This window comes from Nelusetta ayraudi, unplaced genomic scaffold, assembly GCF_046127955.1.
Source record: "Nelusetta ayraudi isolate G7.1 ecotype Tasmania unplaced genomic scaffold, CSIRO-AGI_Nayr_v1 ptg000228l, whole genome shotgun sequence".
NCBI lineage: Eukaryota > Metazoa > Chordata > Actinopteri > Tetraodontiformes > Monacanthidae > Nelusetta > Nelusetta ayraudi.
Window position 1 is genome coordinate 133,259 of NW_027466277.1, and position 21,107 is coordinate 154,365.

General features: G+C 50.2%; 1 protein-coding gene across 5 annotated transcripts; it reads right to left on the bottom strand.

Annotated features, from left to right (window-relative positions):
• Positions 1–3,551: 3,551 nt before the first annotated feature.
• On the bottom strand, positions 3,552–20,508 carry LOC142882010 (paired amphipathic helix protein Sin3a-like). 5 transcript variants are annotated; one of them, XM_076016450.1, is made up of 22 exons: positions 18,156–18,394; positions 16,504–16,653; positions 16,389–16,473; positions 15,757–15,936; positions 15,444–15,550; positions 14,897–15,227; positions 13,861–14,112; positions 13,257–13,409; positions 12,974–13,129; positions 12,727–12,816; positions 12,378–12,496; positions 12,088–12,298; positions 11,185–11,301; positions 10,624–10,862; positions 10,213–10,396; positions 9,423–10,029; positions 8,167–8,336; positions 7,630–7,803; positions 7,457–7,549; positions 6,819–6,913; positions 5,789–5,981; positions 3,552–5,267 (listed from the first exon to the last, which is right to left on the bottom strand). In XM_076016450.1, exons 2-22 carry the CDS (start codon positions 16,620–16,622, stop codon positions 4,992–4,994), a joined length of 3,951 nt encoding a protein of 1,316 aa, XP_075872565.1. In that variant the 5' UTR covers positions 16,623–16,653; positions 18,156–18,394; the 3' UTR covers positions 3,552–4,991. The 5 variants fall into 5 exon arrangements, with proteins under 5 accessions (XP_075872565.1, XP_075872567.1, XP_075872564.1 ...); XM_076016452.1 differs by lacking the exon at positions 18,156–18,394 and adding an exon at positions 20,388–20,508 and having other exon boundaries at positions 16,389–16,653; XM_076016449.1 differs by having other exon boundaries at positions 16,389–16,653; positions 18,156–18,395.
• Between the last annotated feature and the right edge of the window lie 599 nt (positions 20,509–21,107).

Below are 21,107 nucleotides of genomic sequence, written 5' to 3' on the forward strand. Positions count from 1 at the left end.
GGCAGGATTTCTCCCGAACTCGCGCCCAGAAAGAGACAGTTGCACACGTCTCTCCAAACATTGTCACAGCCCCAAGCACAGTACACACACCGGTCTGTGTCATCCTCTGGGGAGGTTTAGCATGTTCGCCCCATGCTAACAGCAACATAATAAACCATACCAGCTTCTTCCTGAGCTCAGGGTCACGGCGGTCTGCTGGAGCCTCTCCCAGCTGTCTTAGGGCGAAGGCAGGGTTCCACCCTGGACAAGTCGCGAGAGAAGACAAGAGAGTTCAATTGACCTTGCATGCATGTTTTTGGAGTGTGGGAGGAAGCCAAAGAACCCGGACAGAACCCACGCAGACACAGGGACAACATGCAAACTCCACACAGGGAGGTCCCAGGCCCGGAATCGAAGCCACGACCTTCTTGCTGTGAGGCGGCAGCGTTAACCACTGCGCCACCGTGTAAATTTTATATTTCATAAGATATATATATATACACACCTAATCATCAGAGAGAGTCGCTCTGATGCCAGAAACACTTGACAGACGGAAACTGCGCCACCTGGTTTTGGCAGGCGGTGTGTACGTCTGTCGTCAGTGGGTGCGGACGTGGACGCAAACTCTGTGTGGATCTGCTGCTGTTTCCAATGAGGCCTATTTGCATAGAAAGGGGTCATTTAATGGCTGATTTAAATACATTCAAATGAGTGTGGCGCCCCCTGCCGCTACCTGCGTCTCGGGAAATTTTCCGCCGCTTTTCACGTTAGCGCCCCCTCTGTGGAAGGACGCACTGTTTTTTTTAGTGCTGTTTACAAGGACTTTCTGGCACGAAAGCTGCGCAATGGCTTCGTGGATCTGGCCCATTGACTTTGACTCGATGATGAGGAGAAACGTGATTGTGGTCCTGAGACTCCAGCAGCTGAGGACCACAGGTTCAGAGGATCTCTAAGAACCGATCCGAGTGGTCTTCAGTAAAGGTGTGAAGATGGACAGTACAGACTTAAATGGTGAGTTGTTGAATGTTTCAAAACTTTTTACAGTCGGTGAAGCACAAAGAGTCCTGCATGGCTGCTAGAAGAGCTGCAGCTTCCTTCTGGTCTCGCTGGTCTTTTTTTTTGGGTTATTGGTGCTGAACGTCAGCCAGCAGCCGCAGACACTTCCTGTCCTCATCACCCCTCAAGGGAGCACGACTGGTTTCCTCTGGACAAACATGTCTTGAGGTGGGACCTTCTCAAGATGGAGGAACTTGAACATTTTATAGCTGAACTGCAGATCCAGCTGTGAAGGCCGTGAAGCATGGCAGGCTTGACAACATGGTCTCTGCGTGTGAGGGACTCCTGCAATAATAACCATTCATTTTGTTGTCGACTAATCTATTGACTATGGTTTCAATTGGTCACAATTATCTTCTCCATATTTTGGACTGTTTATTATAACTTACTGAACTCTTTACACCTGTTTTTTACTCTTGCACTATGACAGCATACAATTTTAAACATTCATTCATTCATTCATTCATCTTCAATACCCGCTTATTCCTATTCAGGGTCACGGGGGTCTGCTGGAGCCTCTCCCAGCTGTCTTAGGACGAAGGCAGGGTGACACCCTGGACAAGTGGCCAGTTCATCGCAGGGCCACATAGAAACAAACAACCATTCACACTCACATGCACACCTACGGACAATTTAGAATATTCAATTGACCTCACACGCATGTCTTTGGAGTGTGGGAGGAAGCCGGAGAACCCGGACAGAACCCACACAGACACAGGGAGAACATGCAAACTCCACACAGGGAGGTCCCAGGCTCGGGCCCCGGAATCGAAGCCACGACCTTCTTGCTGTGAGGCGGCAGCGCTAACCACTGCGCCACCGTGTCGCCCCACAATTTTAAACAGACATACTAAAATAATGACTAGCCCAAGACCAATCAGCTGTGAAATAAGTGATAAGAGCTTTTTGTGTTATTAATAGCTGCTCTGTTTCACACTTCTTCTTCTTCTTCAAAACTGTCCACACTTACAAAAAAAAAAAACACCCTAAAAATACATCCCAGTTTTGGACAGTCTGCCCTCATTCAGCAACGCCTCTGATGTCTTTGACAGAGTCAGAACTCTTCAGAACTCTTTGACTGAGTCAGAACTCTTCTCCAGACTCAGAACCAGCAGACGTCCAATGTTGTAACTGTTTTTCCTCCCGAGTCAAAGATTCAGGAGCAGCGGAACGTTCCGTCTGAAAGCAGCGCTCGGCTCCGGCTCATCGGAACCCTGCGAGGACGGACGGACAGCCGGACGGATGGACGGAGGCTCCCAGTCAGCGAGTTAATTGCATTGCACTGTGGGTGGTGAGAGCGGCCGAGGGACAATAGCGGCTGTCTGGTTCTGTGGGTCTCCAGTCATCAGCAGGTTCAGCAGTGAGAGCAGAACTTCAAGGAAGAAATCATGCAGAAGAGCTTTTGGTGGAGGGAGGGGTGAGGAGAGAACAAAGCCTCAGTGACCCCCCCCTCCTCACACGCACACATACAATAAACACACACATATACACAAATCTATGTATACATGATACACAAAAATACATATCATATCCCGGTTTGTTTGTTTTTTTGTTTTTTTTAAATAACACCTGCCTGTAAATATTACCACTAATATCACAGCTTGTTTTTTTTGGTTTACAATTCTCTTCATAGTGTCACACAACTGTGTGTGTTGTATTAACACAAACTCTAAAATATATATATATATATATGTATATATATATATATATATATATATATATATATATATATATATATATATACATATATATATGGACAAACGATGATGGATGAAGGTTTCTCCCTCCGAGTTCACCGACTAGATATTTATCATTCCTTATTGTACGCAGTCAATGTTAGAAGCAACATTGTTTTTGCAGAACAAGGGGCATTGAAGTCACAACTACAAATCCAAACATGATGACATTGTTGCTCCTAAAGTAGGAATAAATGTTTGCTTGTTGTTTCTCGAGCCATCTTTCAGGAGGAATAGTATTACATATGCTAACCTTTTTTTTTTTTTTTTCTCGAACTGAGCGTTTATTCCTCTGCTGTTCGAAATTCAAGTAACATTTCTTGAATTGGTAGGTGTACTAGGTCGCCTTGAGCGCCCCCTGCAGGAACTCCAAAGAAGCGCTTGGAGAGGGATGAGACGCTTGAACCCCCAGACAGAAACCTCCTCCTGAAGCAACGGAGTGAATCTTCGGTTCAATGTTTAACGACTTCAGGAGATGTGGAACGTTTTCTACGATGATGAAAAAGTGAAGAAGCTCTGCTGAGGAACACTGAATTCATCCGATATCCATCATTCCCACAGGAAATAGTTCTTTATCTCCGAGGTCAATGGCCTCCTTGTGATGCAGGTGAGGGGCGCCCTCTGCTGGACAAGAGGAGAACACATTCACAAAACCAATATAGTAAAAAATCTGGTCAGAAAGTTGTGTAGCCTTTCAACACCTCTCTGCAACAGCAGCAGCTCCTGTTCTGAGAAGTAAAATCAGTCAAATCAATGAATCACTCGACGACTCCAGGAAGCTTCCATCGGCTACAAAGGTCATTTTTATTATTATTACTTTAAATAATGTCTAAATAAAGGGACTAAAGACATCATGCTTGTGTGACTTCTTCCATTATCAAAAATAGGCTGAGGGGTGTGTGTGTGTGTGTGCGTGTGTGTGTGTGTCTGTGTAGGGAGGGTGTTGTGTGTTTCATACCAGCCAAATGTCACAATCGGAAGAAAAAAAAAATAAACGACAACACATCTTATTTTTTTCTCATATATAAAAACTGAAAGACTTGGATACATTTTCTACTTTTGCACATTTTGACTACAGAAATCAAAAAGAAAAAAAAAACTACATAAAGGAGTGGAGGAATGGGGGGGGGGGCACAGCTATTTTTTAATAATCAACTCCCTTTGGTAAAAAGTGTAATAAATGGTTTGTCCTTTTTTCCAATGTACATCACTGACTTTAGTTTAATTCATCACCGAAGTCACAGTCGAGTTGGAAAGTTGAACAACGAGCACAACAACACACACCTGTCATAAAAAGTCTGAGACTATGTACACTATATTTACACTGAGAACTGACTCTGTGTGTGTGTGTGTGTGTGTGTGTGTGTGTGTGTGTGTGTGTGTGTGTGTGTGTGTGTGTGTGTGTGTGCGCGCATGCTGGTGTCCTGGCGGAGGGCAGTTGTTTTTTTTAAAAAAGGTTGTTGTTGCTTCAGGGGAGGGGGGGGCAGTTGTGTTTGATAGAACTTTATATATATAATACATACACACAACAAGGTGGACACACAGTGGCAGCAGGAGACATTCAGCAGCTGGACTGTGGTCTCCAGCAGCTCCAACTGTTCAAACTGCAGCTTCATCAGAGTCTGAGCGCCATCTGGTGGCAGAGTGGCAGCTTGGGGGGCGGGGCTTCAGTGGCGCGCCCTCTGTTGCTGAATAAGTGCACTTGTCTGCCGACCGACCTCCTGGACACTGGGGGGCAGCACTGAGGAAAACAGAAACCCACCTCCACCTCCAAGAGGTCAGAGGTCACAAGTCCAGACTTGACTGAAGGGAAGTAGAAAAAAAGCACCAGTCTGTCTGTCTGTCTGTCTGTCTGGTCCAGGTGGCTGCTGGAGGGACGTCTGATTGGAGGAGGTGTAGCTGGAGGAGGAGGAGGAGGAGGAGGAGGTGTAGTTGAAGGAGGAGGACGAGGTGTAACTGGAGGAGGAGTAGCTGAAGGTGGGGGAGGGGGAGGAGCTGGAGGAGGAGGTGTGGCTGCTGGTGGAGAACTTGGTCTCCTGGAGCTCCTCCAGGGTTTTGGCACCAGTGGCCCAGTAGCAGTGAAGAAGGAGAAGAAGAGGAGAGAAGGTCTCCAGCTAAAAATGCTGCTCAAACTGGGTGACGTCCAGCCGCAGACGGCAGGTGGCGCCGCTGTGCTCCCAGCGTGGCCTTAAAAACCGCTGAACCTCCCCTCCGCCACCACTAGGGGGCCTTGCTGGGGGGAGGGGCCTTGCTGGGGGGAGGGGCCTTGCTGGGGGGAGGGGCAGGGCCGTACTGGACCCGGTACTTGTTGATGGTCCTGAAGTGCAGCACCTCTGGCTGGCACCGGGTGACGCAGGGCACCAGGCCATCGCCGCCCTCACCCAGCAGCCAGCGGCCGCTCGCCGCGCTCTGCTCGACCCCCACATGGTCCTCCGCCCACGAGTTGAGCCACGCCTGGAAGCGGCTGTGCAGCCGCGTGCTGACCCTCTCATGAGACTGTAGGGCGACACACACACACACACACACACACACACACACACACACACACACACACACACACACACACACACACACACACACACACACACACACACACACACACACACACACACTTTTAAAACCAAAACCCGCCAAAAGAATTCAGTCGTATTTTCTTTTAAAAACTTGAATAACTTCTGACAGAAAACAGGGTCAACTTGGCTGGATGCTGAAACATGAAAATACAGGGGTGATCTCAGTGGAGCAGGAGGACCATCACACACACAACATCTCCAACTGCAGGACAAGCTTCAAAACTCTTGTCAAGCTTCCTGCAGGAGGAGGCGGAGGAAGTAATAGAGAGGAGGAATAGAAGGAGGGGGAGGAGGGGAGAAGTAAAAGGAGGAGGCGGAGGAGAAGCAAATGCAGGAGGAAGAGAAGGAAAAGGAGGAAGAGGGTGAGGAGGAGCAGGAGGAAGAGGAGTAGTAGGAGGAGATGGAAGAGGAGGAGGAGGAGAGCGTAGCGCAGCAGCACCCCACCTGGTGGGCCCTGAGCAGGGCGGTGCGGCGGTACATGTAGTCCTCAGACTTGAAGACGTAGACCATCTTGTAGGAGTTGAGCTTGAACATGCACTCCATCTTCTCCTTGTCCAGGGACTTCCTGCCGCCCTCGCACGCCTCCTTGTCCAGCTGCTCGCGGCCCTTCTGGTACTTCCTGATCCGCCTCAGGTTCCTGGTGAGACCACAAGTCCACAGAAGCTGCTTCAGTCCACAGAACCAGGCTCAGTCCACCACTGGGACCGAGGAGCTGCTACTGTCAGAGGAGCAGGCACCATGTTGGACCTCCACACGGATGAGATGGCAAAAATAAAAATAAAAGTAAAGGAAAAAAAACTTAAAGCTGCCAGCAGCGTTTAAGGGACTGAGTCTGCCGTGTCTGATGCCCCCTAGTGGCCGCTGGGGGCATTTCAGTTTCATGGTGTTTCTAGGGCGATTTTAAGGGCCATCATATGGAAACTGCGGAGCTCTTACGAGTTTTGTGGATAACTTTTCATCATCAAGGTCTCGTCTGGCTCGTACTAAATTTTCAAGCCCCCCGTACTTCCACTGTCTGACTTTTGTGCTAGATTTTGTTCAAACAAATGGAAATAACTCACTTGGAGGTTCATCAGAGGTCAAAGGTCAGAATGCATGAAATGTCGCTCTTGAAACGATGAATGGGTGGATTTTTGGCCCATCTCTCTACGACCTTCCTAGATTGGTGCTAGGCCCAACTAAGTGTTTTTACCACCAGGTGGCACTCTGGAGCAGCTAGAGTTTAATTTTTTTTTGCAGCCCTGACATGTGTGCATGTGGAGAGGGTCAGAGCAAGTTCAGGTTCAGGGGGTCAAATTGGGCTTCAAAGCAGCAGAGGGAAAATAGTCATGAAGAAAAGAAAATCTATAGCTAAGAAATCAGAAGAAACATTGAAAATACAACAGGGTCTTGGCCCCAGCGATAGACTGGTTCTGGTCCAGAACCTGGTCCAGAAGCAGTCTATCGCTGGGGCTCAGTTCCTCAGTCTTGGTACCTGGGGAGAAACACAGGCTTCTGGGCGAGGTGCTCCCTCAACTCAGGTGTGGTGGAATCTGGGTTTAAGTAGCGTCCAACATAATCAGACCAACGCTGCAAACAAAAGGAAAAATAACAACGGAAATTATATTTTTGAATGCGTCGTCGCCCGACTGGTTTTTCGCTGGCTGAACCAGACAAAGGCAACCAAAAAAATGAGTGGAGCATGTCGGAACGTAGAGTGGGAGGACATGTTGTGGATGAGATGGTTGACGGGTGAAGCAACACCAGGAAGTGGACGAGTCCACCAACATCAGCAGTTCACCTGAAGAAACTTAACATGGCCAAAGTGACTGATCTGCACGTGGGAACATTGACTTCAATCATCACTGTCATGAGTGCAGTGACATCATCCATTAGTCTACTGCCACCTGCTGGTTACTGCGAGGAGGCAGAAACGCCAATCATCAGATTGGTTGGCTGATTGATTGACTTTAATGACCTGGACTCACTGCAATACTGGATTCCTACTGGCCTCCACAGTGCCGTCGTTGTCTTTCTGCATTTGCTCAACAAATGAAACGGCCTTTGGATTTTTCCCACTCTGTTCAGCGGTGAAACGGGCCGGAACCTGACGGTCGACACCGAGCGCCTCACCTCCACCTCCATGGGCTCGTCAGAGTTCTCCTCCTCCGTGTCCAGCAGCTCCACCGTCAGCTGCACCTGCCCGCGGCTCCTCACAAACATCACCTGAGGCGGAGACACATCAGGCGCTCAGTCCACCGCCGCTCATCCTGGTTGCGCCCCCTGGTGTTGGGGCCCCAACTCACCTTGAAGCAGTTCTCCTCAGACATGATCTGCTCAGCCTTCCGCTGGTAGATGCCTTCGGCCAAGCTGCGCGAGGGCTGAGTGGGCGTCGCCCCACCTGTGGCGCCGCCGCCGCTCTCCGAGAGGTAGAGGTCAAGCACCTGCACGCAGATCTCATCGCTCACGATGTGCTGGAGCTGCAGGGAGGGGCGGGAGGAGAGGGTGAGACGAGGCCACTGACTGGCTACAGACTTTAGAACCATCAAGTTGATTCAACTGGACCTCTTCTTAACGTAGAACATCTGGACTTCTACATGAAGAACAGATCCGGTTGAATCCAGATGACTGAAGTTAATTCAACTGGAGTTGTTCTTAACGTACACTGAGCTTGTCGTTACAATCGTGAAGACGTTTTGCTTTCTTCAAGATTGTAACAACAAGTCCAGTGGCCTCAACTTCACCTTCTACACGAAGACCACCTGGACGGCTGAGAACCTCCACAGAGGTTCTGTCTCCGTCCGGAAGCAGGAGGAGAGACAGTTGGAGGGTGGGAGGCTGACCTGGCGGACGATGCTCTGGATGAGTTTGTCCATGGTGAAGGCGATGTAGGCGTGGATGGTGAACATTTCCCTCAGCGAGTCCTCGTACTGCGACGCCTCCATGTTTCCGTCCAGCAGGTTCCTCACCATCTCCAGGAAGGCTGAGTAGTAGTCCTCCACTTCGATGTCCACTAGAGGGGGACAAAGACGACAAGAGCCATGAGATGAAAGAGCTGAAGAAGAAGTCGTTTCAGAGAACCCGAACCCTTAGCGACACCTGCTAGCAACACCATCTTCTACTTCTCCTGCCTTCCCCACTTTTCAAAAAGTGCTCGCTAAAACGAGGAATGGCGGTAATCATCCTTTTGTGATGTCACTCAGGGCAACGACACCACTCCCAGACAGGTGTGTGTCCTGTCCTCTGACGCTGCTGCTGTTCACCAGGAAGGTCCAACAAAGCAGCAGAGAGCTAAAAGTCAACTTTGACAGCTGTAAACAGAGGGCTAAACACCTCCGTGGTTTCCTTTTGGAAGAATCTCAGCAATCTCCCCATGCAAGGTGAGAAAACAACATCTCTAGGTGGGTCAGAGATGGAATCTTTTATCTAAATGATGACTCAATATAATCCACAACAAAAATTGAATTGAAACTTTAAGCGCTGACGCGTTGTGCTACCGCCATGTTAAATTGCTGAATGATAAAATCCCGCTCCAGTGTCCCTCGTTGTTTACACCCCGCCGGCCAAAGCTTCTAAAGTTTGGGAGCATTTCACAGAAAATAAAGCTGCCAAACTCATTGGATCAACTCTGTGGATCTCAGCTAGCGTTGCATGCTAGCACTGCGGAGACAGGGTGAGGAACTGGGTCACCCAGGAGGAGCTTGGAGTAGAGCTGCTGCTCCTCCACATGGAGAGCAACCAGCCGAGGTGGCTCGGGCCTCTGTTTTGGACGCCTCCCTGGAGAGGTGTTCCAGGCATGTCCCACTGGGAATGCCCACTGGATGAGCTGGAGGAGGTGACTGGGGCCAGGGAAGTCTCGGGTTAGTCTCTCTGATGAGAGTTACTTCTCAAATAAAATAGCTGAAAAATAGAGAAGATAATCAAGACTAATGGAAAGGAAATAATCACGAGATCAGGCCACAGCAAAAACAATGGTTAGTTGCAGCCCTCATCTGAACTGCATCATCAATCACTGCACTCTTCTGCTGTTGGATGAGTGTGAGCCAGTGTGTCAGTCTAGTTTTCTCCTTGACCTCTTGACCCCCGTGGTGCTACTCACTGGGCTCCTTGAGTCGCAGCTGGACGGCCGGGTGCTCGCTCTTGTCCTTCTTCAGTCCCAGGACGTCTCGCTCCCACTGGCGCTCCCTCAGCTCCTCCTCCAGCTGCCGCTCGGCCTGGCAGTACAGGCGCAGCAGGCGGCAGCAGAGCGTCTGGTGCAGCCGCAGGAAGATGTACCAGTTGTTGTTGACGTACAGGAGGTTGTAGGCCTCGTCGCAGCCGCGCAGCCTCGTCGCCGCCGCCGCCGCCGCGCTGCCGAACAACAGCTTGGACTTGGACGGGCTTCCGCCGGCGCCGCCTGGGACGCCGTTGTGCTTCTTGGCTGCGACGTGGTCCAGGTCCACCTCCTCTTCCTCCTCTTCCTCTTCCTCCTCCAGGTCGGACAGCTGGCCCCGCTGGGAGAAGAGCAGGTCGGGCAGCAGGTGCTGGACGATCTGCTTGATCTTGTACTTGTCGTCCTTCTGGATGCCGCTCTGCCGCTTGACGTGGTGGATGATGAGGGCGGCGGCGTCCTCCAAGATCTGCCGGTCCTCGTAGGTCAGCGTCAAGTGGGGCCCTGAGGGGCCGGCGGCGGCGGTGGCGCTCTCCTCCGACGCCTGCTCCTGGCGCTGCAGCAGAGTGACAGCAGAAGGTTCCAGCAGGTTCTCAAACTCTGCTCCATCACACACAGCCACACTAGCAGTGCACCCATGTATTTGATTTGATTCGATTTATTTCCATTAGCAATAAAAAAAACACGTGTAACGATCTTATGAAGTACTTGGTATGTGTGAGTACTGCAATGCGAGTACCTCGTCGTAAATGCTCTCGATTTCGTTGAGCAGCGACTTGGAGCGAAGCACTTTGGTGTCGTTCTGCTTGAAGTTGATGCCCTGGTGGTCCAGAGACTTGAGGTAATACTTCTCATTCTGCTCCCTCCAGATCTTGTTGAAGCCTCGCTGGGCTTCCCGCCACTCCTCCTCCTTGGTCTTTAACCTGGTGGGGAGATCATGACCAAAGAGGACATCTTTTCATTTCTATTGGGTCAACACTGGGGAGCTGCGCCAAGCGGGAAGTCTCAGCAGTCGTATTCACACTCACAAAAACACAGCAAAATCAAAGATCCTATGTGAAGCTGCCAGCAGCAGTCTGGGCTACAGAAAAGCAGGTGTGTGTACACATGAGGCGCTGCCACCGCCCACAGGCCGGAGCTCCTCCCTCACCTCTTGAGCACGATGGGCACCGAGACGGCCGGGTTCTTCTTCAGCCCGTCGATGATGTCGGCCGCCTTGTCGCCGTATATCCGCTGGATGGCCTTGCGGTGGACCACCTCCGACGAGCCGCCCAGCGTGTTGTCCAGACGGAACTTGGCCTGCTCCTCCGCCGACATGCGCGACAACTTGCGCTGCACCGTCTCCAGGACTCTGATGGCGGCCAGGTTGGTTTCCAGCACCACGTCCAGCTGAGAGCAGCAACAGCAGGGGTTAAAATAGAGCCGGAGGTGCAAACTGTTGAGCTTTTTAACTTGGCCCGCTGGAAGTGAAGAAGTGATGTGAATAGCGGGTCATTCATGACAGCTGTACGTCCTCCATGTTTCCACAGTCATTTCAATAAAGAGGTCAACACCGTGGGGCTGCTCTGGCCCCTCTGGCACATTTTAGACCCCACTGTGGCCCACCGGTCAACAGTTGGCCCACCACTGGTCTAGACTCTGTATGTGTTGGCTCCTTATTTCCAGGAAGAAGAAGAAGGGGAAGAAGAAGAACTTTGACTTTTGGATTTACCTCAAAGCGTTCGTCCTCACACCTGTAGATGTGCTCCTCATACTGGGTCTTCTTGGAGCTGACGAAGGTGGAGTCCTCGGACCAGGAGGGGAACGACACCCAGGTGTCATTTAACACCTGAACACCACAACACAAAACATCTTCAGGGTCCTGGGGAACCTTCAAGTCAGATACATCCTGCACAGGCAGGGTCTGAGCACGAATCAACACATTGCAGCGTTTCTCAACCAGTGGGTCGCGACCCAAAAGTGGGTCACAGCTTCTTGGGCAGTTTCAACATACAGATTTGTAGAGAAAACGTTGGGACATTTATTTTGCAGGACACACAATTCAATTCAATTCAATTTACTTCGACATGATAGAAAGTGGGAGAGTTTTTATTCTATGTGAAATAAATTTGGATCGCAACCTCATGATAAGAAAAAAAAAATGTGGGTCCTGAGACTTCACCAGTTGACAACCACTGAGCTTTTATACTCAACTTTTTAAAGTCTACATAAACTTTCAAACTTGAGTTGAGCTTCTTCTTCTTCTTCTTCTTCTTCTTCTTCTTCTTCTTCTTCGTTTCAGCAGGTGGCAACCAGTTTGATAAGTGCCTGACTGCCACCTACCTTACTGTAGGCTGAACTACCTCCCCTTTCTCAATATATGTAATGACAATAATAATAATAATAATGATAATAATAATAATAATAATAATAATAATAATAATAATAATAATAATAATAATAATAATAAATGATATCAAAAAAGTTAAATTGTTTTCAGTGGTCCTGAATTCGCTAAGAACTTTGCTTTTTATCAAACTTCTTTTTCAACAGGGTTTAAAATCCATTTCAGACTGAAACCTTGGACCCCACCCATGATGTCCAGCTGTTCTCTGCGGTTCCTCCCCCCGCTCACCTCTTTGCAGAGCGGCGTTCTGCCGGTGCACTTGGGCTGCTGGTAGCTCTTGGGCAGGGCTCTGTAGCTGGAGCCCAGCCTCTTGCAGGAGGCGTAGTCGATCTCCATGGCGATGCCCTCGGTGGCTCGTTCCTTGGGGTAGGTGTCCATGTGCGACACTTCGCGGTAGCCCAGGAAGTTCTTGAACCAATTGAACAGCTCGGGAAATTTTCTGCAAGACAAAAACAAAGGTTTTGTGGGAAGTGTTGACTTGGATGAAGTGAATGTGTAGATATTTGCAGCAGACTCACCCTAAGAAGGGAAGCACCAGCTGCACCAGCTCAGCCCTGGAGATGACCTTCTGATTGAAAATCACCAAACACCGCAGGAAGTTCTCGTAAGCCTCTGCACTTCGCAAGGCCTTGCGCACCTGTGAGAGTTTGAGTGAGGAGTCCAGTTCAGAATGAGATGTGCATCGTACTCCAGGACTTGATATTAACTTTTCACTTCATTCAATACAATCCCATTTAAACAATATCGCAACCATTTCTCTCTTTCTGTTCCTGACGATTCTGGATTTTAGTTTTTGTACAAATCTCAAACTGACCGCCGTCGATCAGCGGTTTGCTTTTATTGGCCTGGAGACTGAATTCCAGTTACCTTCTCAAAGAACAGAGACTCTGTCCCCACTCCATGTTTGCTGGCCTCTGCCATCGACGAGTCCTTCAGGCTCAGTAACTTGGGCTTCTTCTGCAGCCACAGAATATAAACCAAACACAAGCTGTGAGAATCTGAATGTGGTCATAAAGAAGAATCCGGATCAACTACATTGTTGCTGCAATGATGCAAATCTCCCCAATGTGAGATCAATAAAGGCTTCTATTCTATACTACACACTGGTGTGTACCTTGATGGGGGGCGTGGCCCCGGGGGCCGGGTGGCGGCGGATCTGGCAGCCGTTCTGATTGGGCCTCTGCTTGTTGTTGAGCTGCAGCTTCTTGGCGGTGCCGCCGTGGTCGTTCCTCACCGACTCCGCCTTCTCCGCCGTGGTCTTACTCAACAGCTGAGGAGACACACACACACACACACACAGTATCAATAACAACACAGTGCTCTATGTGATGTTGTTCTCTGGTCGTTCTCCCCTCCAGTGAGAGGAAAAGTGTCCACTAGGTGGCGTTGGCAGTTACCACAGAGCTGTTGGCGTCAGGCAGGAACTGTCCGAACTCAGACAGCAGGTCCTCCTGGTTCTTGAAGAGCCGGGCCACCTGGGCGTAGACCTCCTGCTCCGTCAGTGTGGGGGTGTAGTTGCCTGCGGCCTCCTTGGCGTTGCGCTGCTCCTTCTGGAAACACAAAACAACACACAAACTCCACATTAAGACCCACACGCTGCACTGCAAAGCCAAAAAAAACAAAGCACCATGTGAAAGGGTATCTAGCCGTGACTTTTGGGATGGCACAACAATGTCATTAGAATGCACACTATATGACAACACAGTGTGTCAGACATTGTTCCTGCTGAAGGGCAGATTCCATAATAATATTAATAATATTGATAATGACAGCCAGTAGCTGAGGGTCTTTCTGCACAAGGGGACACAAAGTGGTCAACTGAAGACTGAAGAGGACTCTGTGAAGAGCTGCCACTGACAGACTCCCTCCACAACACTGTACCATGTGACAGTTTAGACCACAGCTTCTCAACTGGACCCACTGTTGGGTTGCGAGCCACCGGTTGAGACAGGCTGGGTCAGTGTGAGTTGGGTTGAGGGTGAACCAGTGGGCGGTGGTGACCTGGTAGGTGTGCAGGATCTCCAGGAAGGCCTTGTAGATGTCCGGCTGGCCCTGGAAGCGGTTCTTGATCTTGTTGACGTAGTTGATGGCGTGGTTGAACTCCACCGGCTGGTTGTTCTGGACGGGAGGCCCGGCGGGGGTCCCACCCAGCGGAGGGTGGAGCTGCAGGGGCGGCGAGCGGGGCGAGGTGTAGGAGGGCACGGACGGACTGCTCTGACTGCTGGGAGTCAGAGGCTGGGGAGGCTGGAGGGGCTGAGAGAGAGAGAGAGAGAGAGAGAGAGAGAGAGAGAGAGAGAGAGTTGATTGAACAAAGCACAGCTTCAGCTAACACCAGGTGATGTTTCTGTCAAGGTCCATTACCAATGGAGTGTGCAATCACCTCAGTGACGAAATCAAGCAAAAAAAAACAAAAACAAAAAAAAAAACATTGTCCCCTTTAATGATCATTCATTATTAATGACTTACTGATGGGAGACAGATGAGCAGATGTAAACATGATTTCATACAGTATATATATACATATATATATATATATATATATATGTATATACATATATATATACATATATACATATATATGTATATACATATATATATATGTATATACATATATACATATATATATATATATATATATATATATATATACATATATACATATATATATACATATATACATATATACATATATATATATATATATACATATATATATATATATATACATATATATATATATATATTTATATATATATATGCACGCACACACACACACACACACACACACACACACACACACACACACACACACACACACACACACACACACACACACACACAGAAGCAGCTGTGCCGCTTCTCACTCTTTTCCCAATAGGTCACTCATTTCCTTTTTTTTGTGTTTTATTAATTTTGCTTACTTAAAATTTCTGTCAGTATGATTTTATATTAAGGGTTAGCAGTGCCTGTCTAACTGGCATATATGGAATGAAATAAAGAAATAAAGTAGATGAGTGAAGGTGTGGCTGGTCTCCACCTTGCTGGTCTTGGCGGGCGTGGTCTGGGTGGGTGGGGGCGGGGCTGCGGTGGTGGCGGCCACTGCAGCAGCAGCAGCAGCAGCAGCAGGTGGAGGTGGAGGTGGTGGCGCCACCTGCTGGGTGGCCGCTCCAGTGATGGGGATGTTCTGGACCGAGATGCCGTGCGGGGTGATGTGGTGGATCTGACCCGGCGTGGTGACATTGACCAAGTCGTTGGTCTGGACCTCGATCTTGTAGCCCGGCGGCAGGAAGGTGTTGAAGCCCATGATGAGGTCGGGGTGACCTTTGAAAAGCTGCGACACTCTGCTGATCACCCCAGGGGTGTCGATACTGGCAGCACAGGGACAAACCAGTCAGCAGAGTTGTTGTAAAATTGATGACATCATCTTCCACATTTCTATTGAATAATTTGAAACAATATCATTTATAAAAAAATAAAAATAAAAATAAAAAGAGAAAACTCAGTCAAACTGTTTCATAACGTAAAGAAGCACTTTTGCTGTATTTCAGTCCTTCAATTCAAAGTGATTCAGACAGTGGCCTCACCTCTGAGACTTGAACTCTTTCATGATGTCCAGGAAATCATTGTAGACCTGAGGCTGGTTGCCAAACTGCAGCTTGACTTGGTCCAAATAGGACAAAGCATCTTCCACCTGGAGGTCAATCAAACACAGAGTCAATGAGAGAGCAGTCCGTCTGCTGCACTGCCACTCTGATGTTTAGGACAAGAGCAACACTGACTGACTGGTTGACTGCTTGCTGACTGACTGGTTGGTTTACTGACTGGTTGACTGCTGACTGGCTGACTGCTGGCTGGTTAACTGACTAGCTGGCTGACTGACTGGCTGGTTCCACTGACCTTCAGCCTCTGGAACTGCTGGCCCTGTGCAGTGGCAGCAGGAGCAGCGGTGTGGCTGTGGCCTGACATCACAGCGGCTGCATGGGCCTGGATCGCCGGGCCGTGGTGGTGGGGGCCGGCGTGCACGGCCGGGCTGGGGGCGTGCACATGGCCGCCGCTGTTCTGTGCCACGGTGGGAACCTGGAGGGTCCAAACACAGCGGGGTCACATGCTGCTGACCAGAGGGTGACCAGGCAACCTGTTAGCACTGAGTCAACACTATTCACAGTTATTTATTAGCAACAACTCAGCAGAGTTTGCAGACTGATCAACAGTGCTTCCATTTCAATCATACCAATTATATTATATTATTTCATATTGTATTGTATTGCATCACACTTCAAACACCCCCATCTGTACCACTGTGCCACTCTTGGAATCTTTTTAACTTTGTAAAACTTCTATTTAATTTGCCATTTTTCAACTTCTTTTTTTTTTTTTTTTACTCTTTCTGTAAAATCACACCGGGTTCTGCACCGACTGCCATTGAACCTGACATGTGACCAACACAATCTTTGAATCTTTAAAAAGCATTTGTTGTGTTGTGTTGTGCGATGAAGCTCTAGCTGTGACATGGTGCTAGATGCTGGTACCTGGTATCCCTGTGGGACGGAGTACTGGAGCTGGCCTGCGGTGGGCTGCATGCTGTCTGTCTCGTACACAGCCTGAGCAGGAGCAGAAGCAGAAGCAGGAGCAGGAGCAGGAGATGGAGCAGGAGCAGGAGCCAGCACTCGGTGCTGGAAGGCCTCTGCACCTCCAGCCAGGCGCCGCTGCTGCTGCTGCTGGGACGCAAAAACTGTTTCCTGATCCTCCAGTCGCCGCTTCATTATGAACTCATTCTCGAAAGAGCAGAGAGACCTGAGGGAGGAGAAGCAACACAGAGCTCGTTCACCAATGGCTGTGAGATATCTTCAATCCTTCAAACATCAACCTGCTGCTCTGGTTTCAGTGACCAACAGGTGGCAGAAATCTTCTCTCTCAGTCTCTCACTGTCTACCTGGGTTGATGGAGGCCATCCTCTAGCGTCTGCTCGCAACTTTACTCAACATTATGAGGCCTCCATCCTCATGTGGCTCAGTTGACTGGTTAACACAATCAGAGATGCGTTCACAGGCCTCACGTCTTACACTGCGTCTTGCAGCAGCAACCACAAGAAGAACAACTGGCTGTCATTGGTACAGCAGAAAATCAGAAAAGGTTCATGCAAAGCCAACAGAAGTCAAAGAGAAACCCATCCTCCAGTCTGTTTTCAACAAGTGTCATCACTGGGAGGAGTCACTAGTGAACATGGTCACGCGGAGAAAGACCTACATTCAAAAAAATATAATAAAATAACTGCCGTGTGCCGAGTGTAAAACCATCTATTCCTTCTCGCAGCCAATCAAAGGCTGACGGGTGACGTCACCAACCCAACAAACAGGTGCTGCTGTAGAGACGCAGGGAGCCGCTTCATGCGCTCCTACTCCTCCTGGCGCCTGCACTCAGTCACCAACACCCAGCTGAATGAAAATAAAAGGGAACGGGGCTCGAAATCAAACTTTAAAACCATGAGGGGAAATAATGGTGTGTTGAAGCGGCTCCACACGTCGAGTGAACCGCGGCGACACAGTGACGCTGGAAGCGGGACGCGGCTGGAGACAGAAACTGGAAACACACAAACAAACCAAACACAAAAAGAGATGAAATGATGTCGAAGGCTGAGCAATGAGCCGCGGCCGGTGACTGGAGACACACAACTTTGCCGTGCATCCGGTACAAAGGCAGTTTGTGTGAAGAACAAGGACTTAACAGCAGCTGATGTCAGCCGCACATTCCCCTACACGGCCCTGGAGCTCCAGCACCGAGCTCCAGTCCCAGCACCGCCTCCCCTCCTCTCCGCCCGCCATTTGGGAGCGAGGCACTGCCTTGTAGCACCGACCACCCCATTTTAAGCAGGTGAGCAAAACAAACGGAACTTCAGTCAGTCAGGCTCAGGTCGCCTTCATTGTTGTGTCGAGTGCGAGGGAGAGAGAGTTTACTACTGTTTTAACACACCGAGAGCTCCCCCCCAGCCCCCCTCTCTGTCCGGTGGCTCTGCTAGCCGCTAGCAGGCTAAGTACCCGCTAGCTAATGTAAACAACAGCGGCAGCAGCCGTCAGTGTGGACTAGCACAGGAAGCACATGCGAGCTAACCGCTGAGCTGTGATCTACTGCTGCTGCTGGAACTGTTGGATCAACGGCAGCTCCACTAGTTTACAGCCGGTTCGCCGTCACTCTTCACCAGCGAGGAGCCGCCGAGTGACGGGCTGAATCCTGACCGAGTGAGAGACGGCAGGCAGTTAGCTCTCAGTGTTAGCCGCTGACTGCTCCACTGAACTCACCCTCCCTCAGCAGCAGCTCCAGCTCCCAATGCTGCTGCTCTGTTAATCCGTCCGCTCGGCGGTTCTCCGTCCTCACCGGAGCTCAGCGGAGAGGCTGCGGGACGCTCCGAGCTGCTTCGCTCCGCGGAGGACCGAGTTATAGCCGAACAATTGAAGTTGTAATCCGCTAAAGTGACAATGTCCACGAGAGGAAAACAATCTCCGATCGTTCGCCGTGGACGTGGGCGGAGTTTACAAATATATGGTCCGCCCCCGGTCACCGCTCATTGGTCGCTGCGTTCGGAGGATTACTTTGTGGGCGGGGCGACGGAAGTGGATTGTAAGAGACGAGCTGTCAGTCAAGACTTTATCGCACAGCAACCATGCACGCCCATTTTGAGTTGAACCGCCACAATCCCGGTCAGCCAGTCAGTCCGCAGCCAGTCAGCAAACCAGTCAGTCAGTCGTGTATGACGCTAATGTAGATTTATACGTCACGAGATGAATTTATAAACGTGTCAACCCATAGAGTGTGGTCAAATTAAACAAAATGCATCTATTGCGTGCAAGTGTTGTGACTGAGACCGCCATAGGCAGGTTAGCCTTAGCTACAAAAATACAACAGTGAACTCATTGATTAAACTGTCTGGGGAAGAGTTGTGTTAGTGTTGGCTTTGTGCGCCCCATGATCAGTACGGTAGAGCTGGACTCAATGGCTCAGTGTTGGCGTTAATGTACACTCGTTCACTGAGTCCGGGACCTTGACTCTCTGGTAAACAACAACAACTCGACTCACAGCAGCTAACAGCTAATAAACAGCTTTGCTTTGGTTTTTAATCGTCCTTTGGAAAGCGAGCCGAGCTGCAACGCTTGCATACTTCCTGGCTCTACAAAACACGTGACATTGTAGGTGGGGGAGGGGCCTGAGATGGCGGGGGGAGCCTTTGCAACCAGAGCCCCGCCTCTTTGTAACCTCTCAGCCAATCACTGCGCACGTCGGTCATGCGAAATCCCCGAAAAGGTGGAACTTCCAAAATAAACCCTCAGCCTCGACAGGCGGAGCTGCTGCTAACATCGGGATTCCTTCCTCCCGAACCGACTGGAGGATCCAGCAGCGACCGCAGGGCTCCACTGCAGCGTTAACACTCACAACCATCCACCCCAACCGTTACTAACAACCGCCCGCTAATACAAACACCGCCAGCCCGGGGTTTTCGAAGGGGCAACAAGCTGAACACGCAAGTGATATGACAGCGTAGACACACATTCTCTCCCTTTCTCCCCATATTCCATCTTTATCGATAGAATAAGTACAGGTATGTTGAATACGAAACGAGGCAGGGTGACAGTGGAGACCCCTAGAGGGAGCTCCGTGGAGGCTCCGCCCGGCGGTCGGTGGGCTTGTAGCTCTCGGCTGCCCGCCCAAACAAAAGGTCCTAAAAGGAACTAAATGACACCATCTCCCGACAGACGCTCTGCATCAGAGCTGCTGAAGGGCTGATGGAGTCGGGCCTCGCGGGGTGGAGTGAACGCTGATTTAGATTTTTAACCCCCTCCCCGCCTACACACACACACACACACACGCACACACGCACCAGACGACAGCACCTAATCCAGTTGCCCTTTACTAAACAATGCCAAAGTCAAACTGAACAGGAACTACGGCGGCGGCGGAGCATCATTGCCACTTTCCCCGCCGAGCAGTCGAGCCGAGGCGGGCAGGCGATCCGCTTCTCCTCGGAGACCTCGGTGCGAGATCGACCGAGCTCGAATCTCGCTCTTTGTTTACTCGAGCAGCCGGGGAGTAAAATGTCGAGCCCGCCTGTCGCTCCACCACAACACCCCCCCCCCCCTCCTCCGCCTCTTCCACCACCTCCTTCTCTCCCCGCTCTCGGAGCTCCATTAGCGGCTCGGGCTCCGTGCTCGCCGCCGGCTCACGGTCGCGTTTCCACCCGGCGGGCGGCGGGAAGCTTGGGACCAGAACGACATGGTGCCGATCGGCGGGCTGAAGCCGCTGACAGCCGGGCGACACCGGATCGACCACCGCGGTGCTCGGTGTTTTCCTGGCCGATCTCAAGCCGCTGACGAGCGGTTCAACAGCAGCCGTCGGAGCGATCCGAGCGGCGGCCGGAGCCCCGGGCCGGGGTGGTCGTGGCAGGGCTCCGGGGGTGCAGAGCACCGACACGCAGACCCCTACCGTCACTAAACAGCCAAAGTGTTTGGAATATTACGGTTTAAAGAGCGGTTACATACCCAGGAAAAAGGCTTCTCACTCCGGATTCGTGTTTGTAACAAAATAGTTGGACACGCCCCCTCCGCTGCCATTGGTTCGCGCCGCGACACACGTCACTTTGCTTTGAATAGGAGCCGCTAAAAGCCAGCAGGGCCTTGATGTTGTTGTTGATGGAGGTGTTTGTCTGTTGGAGCTCAGTTGTGCTGCATTGTTAGCAGTTTCACATGTGTCCAGTGCGAATGTGGGGATCCGTTACAAACCATGGACCACATATTGACCAGATACCCAAACCATCCGCCTCCAAATGGCCCCTCGAGGTCTCATTGACCTCGACAGTAACATCAGATGCAAGCTGACCGCCTGAGTATCTGTGACAGAGAGAGCGCAGTTTCACAGGTTAGCAGCTCTAACAAGACCTGAAAAATATCAAAACACTTCCACCTGGAGAACAGAATTAGTATCATTCATGCTGAGGTTAATTGTGTAAATGCAGTTCTATGTGTCGGGGACATGAAAGACTCTGGATCCTGGGAGGGACCACAGGGTCACAGCATATGAGACCTATTGTGCATTAATGAACTGTATAAATGCAGAAAATAAAGCCTGAACATTTGCTGAAATGGTACTAAAATAAGTGTTGTGTGACTGTGTTGGATTTTGTGGTCCAATCAGATTGATTGTGTGCGAACAATGTGAGTCCAGGTGACAGATTCATGATGTGGTGTTGAGCTTCGACACAG

Coding starts and splice junctions, on each gene's coding strand:
- LOC142882010 (XM_076016452.1), bottom strand. CDS start 16,622: ATGAAGCGGCGACTGGAGGATCAGGAAACAGTTTTTGCGTCCCAGCAG. Junction 15,937..16,388: donor CCGTCCCACAGGGATACCAG/GTACCAGCATCT, acceptor TGGACCCTCCAG/GTTCCCACCGTGGCACAGAA. Junction 13,410..13,860: donor AGATCCTGCACACCTACCAG/GTCACCACCGCC, acceptor TTGTGTTTCCAG/AAGGAGCAGCGCAACGCCAA.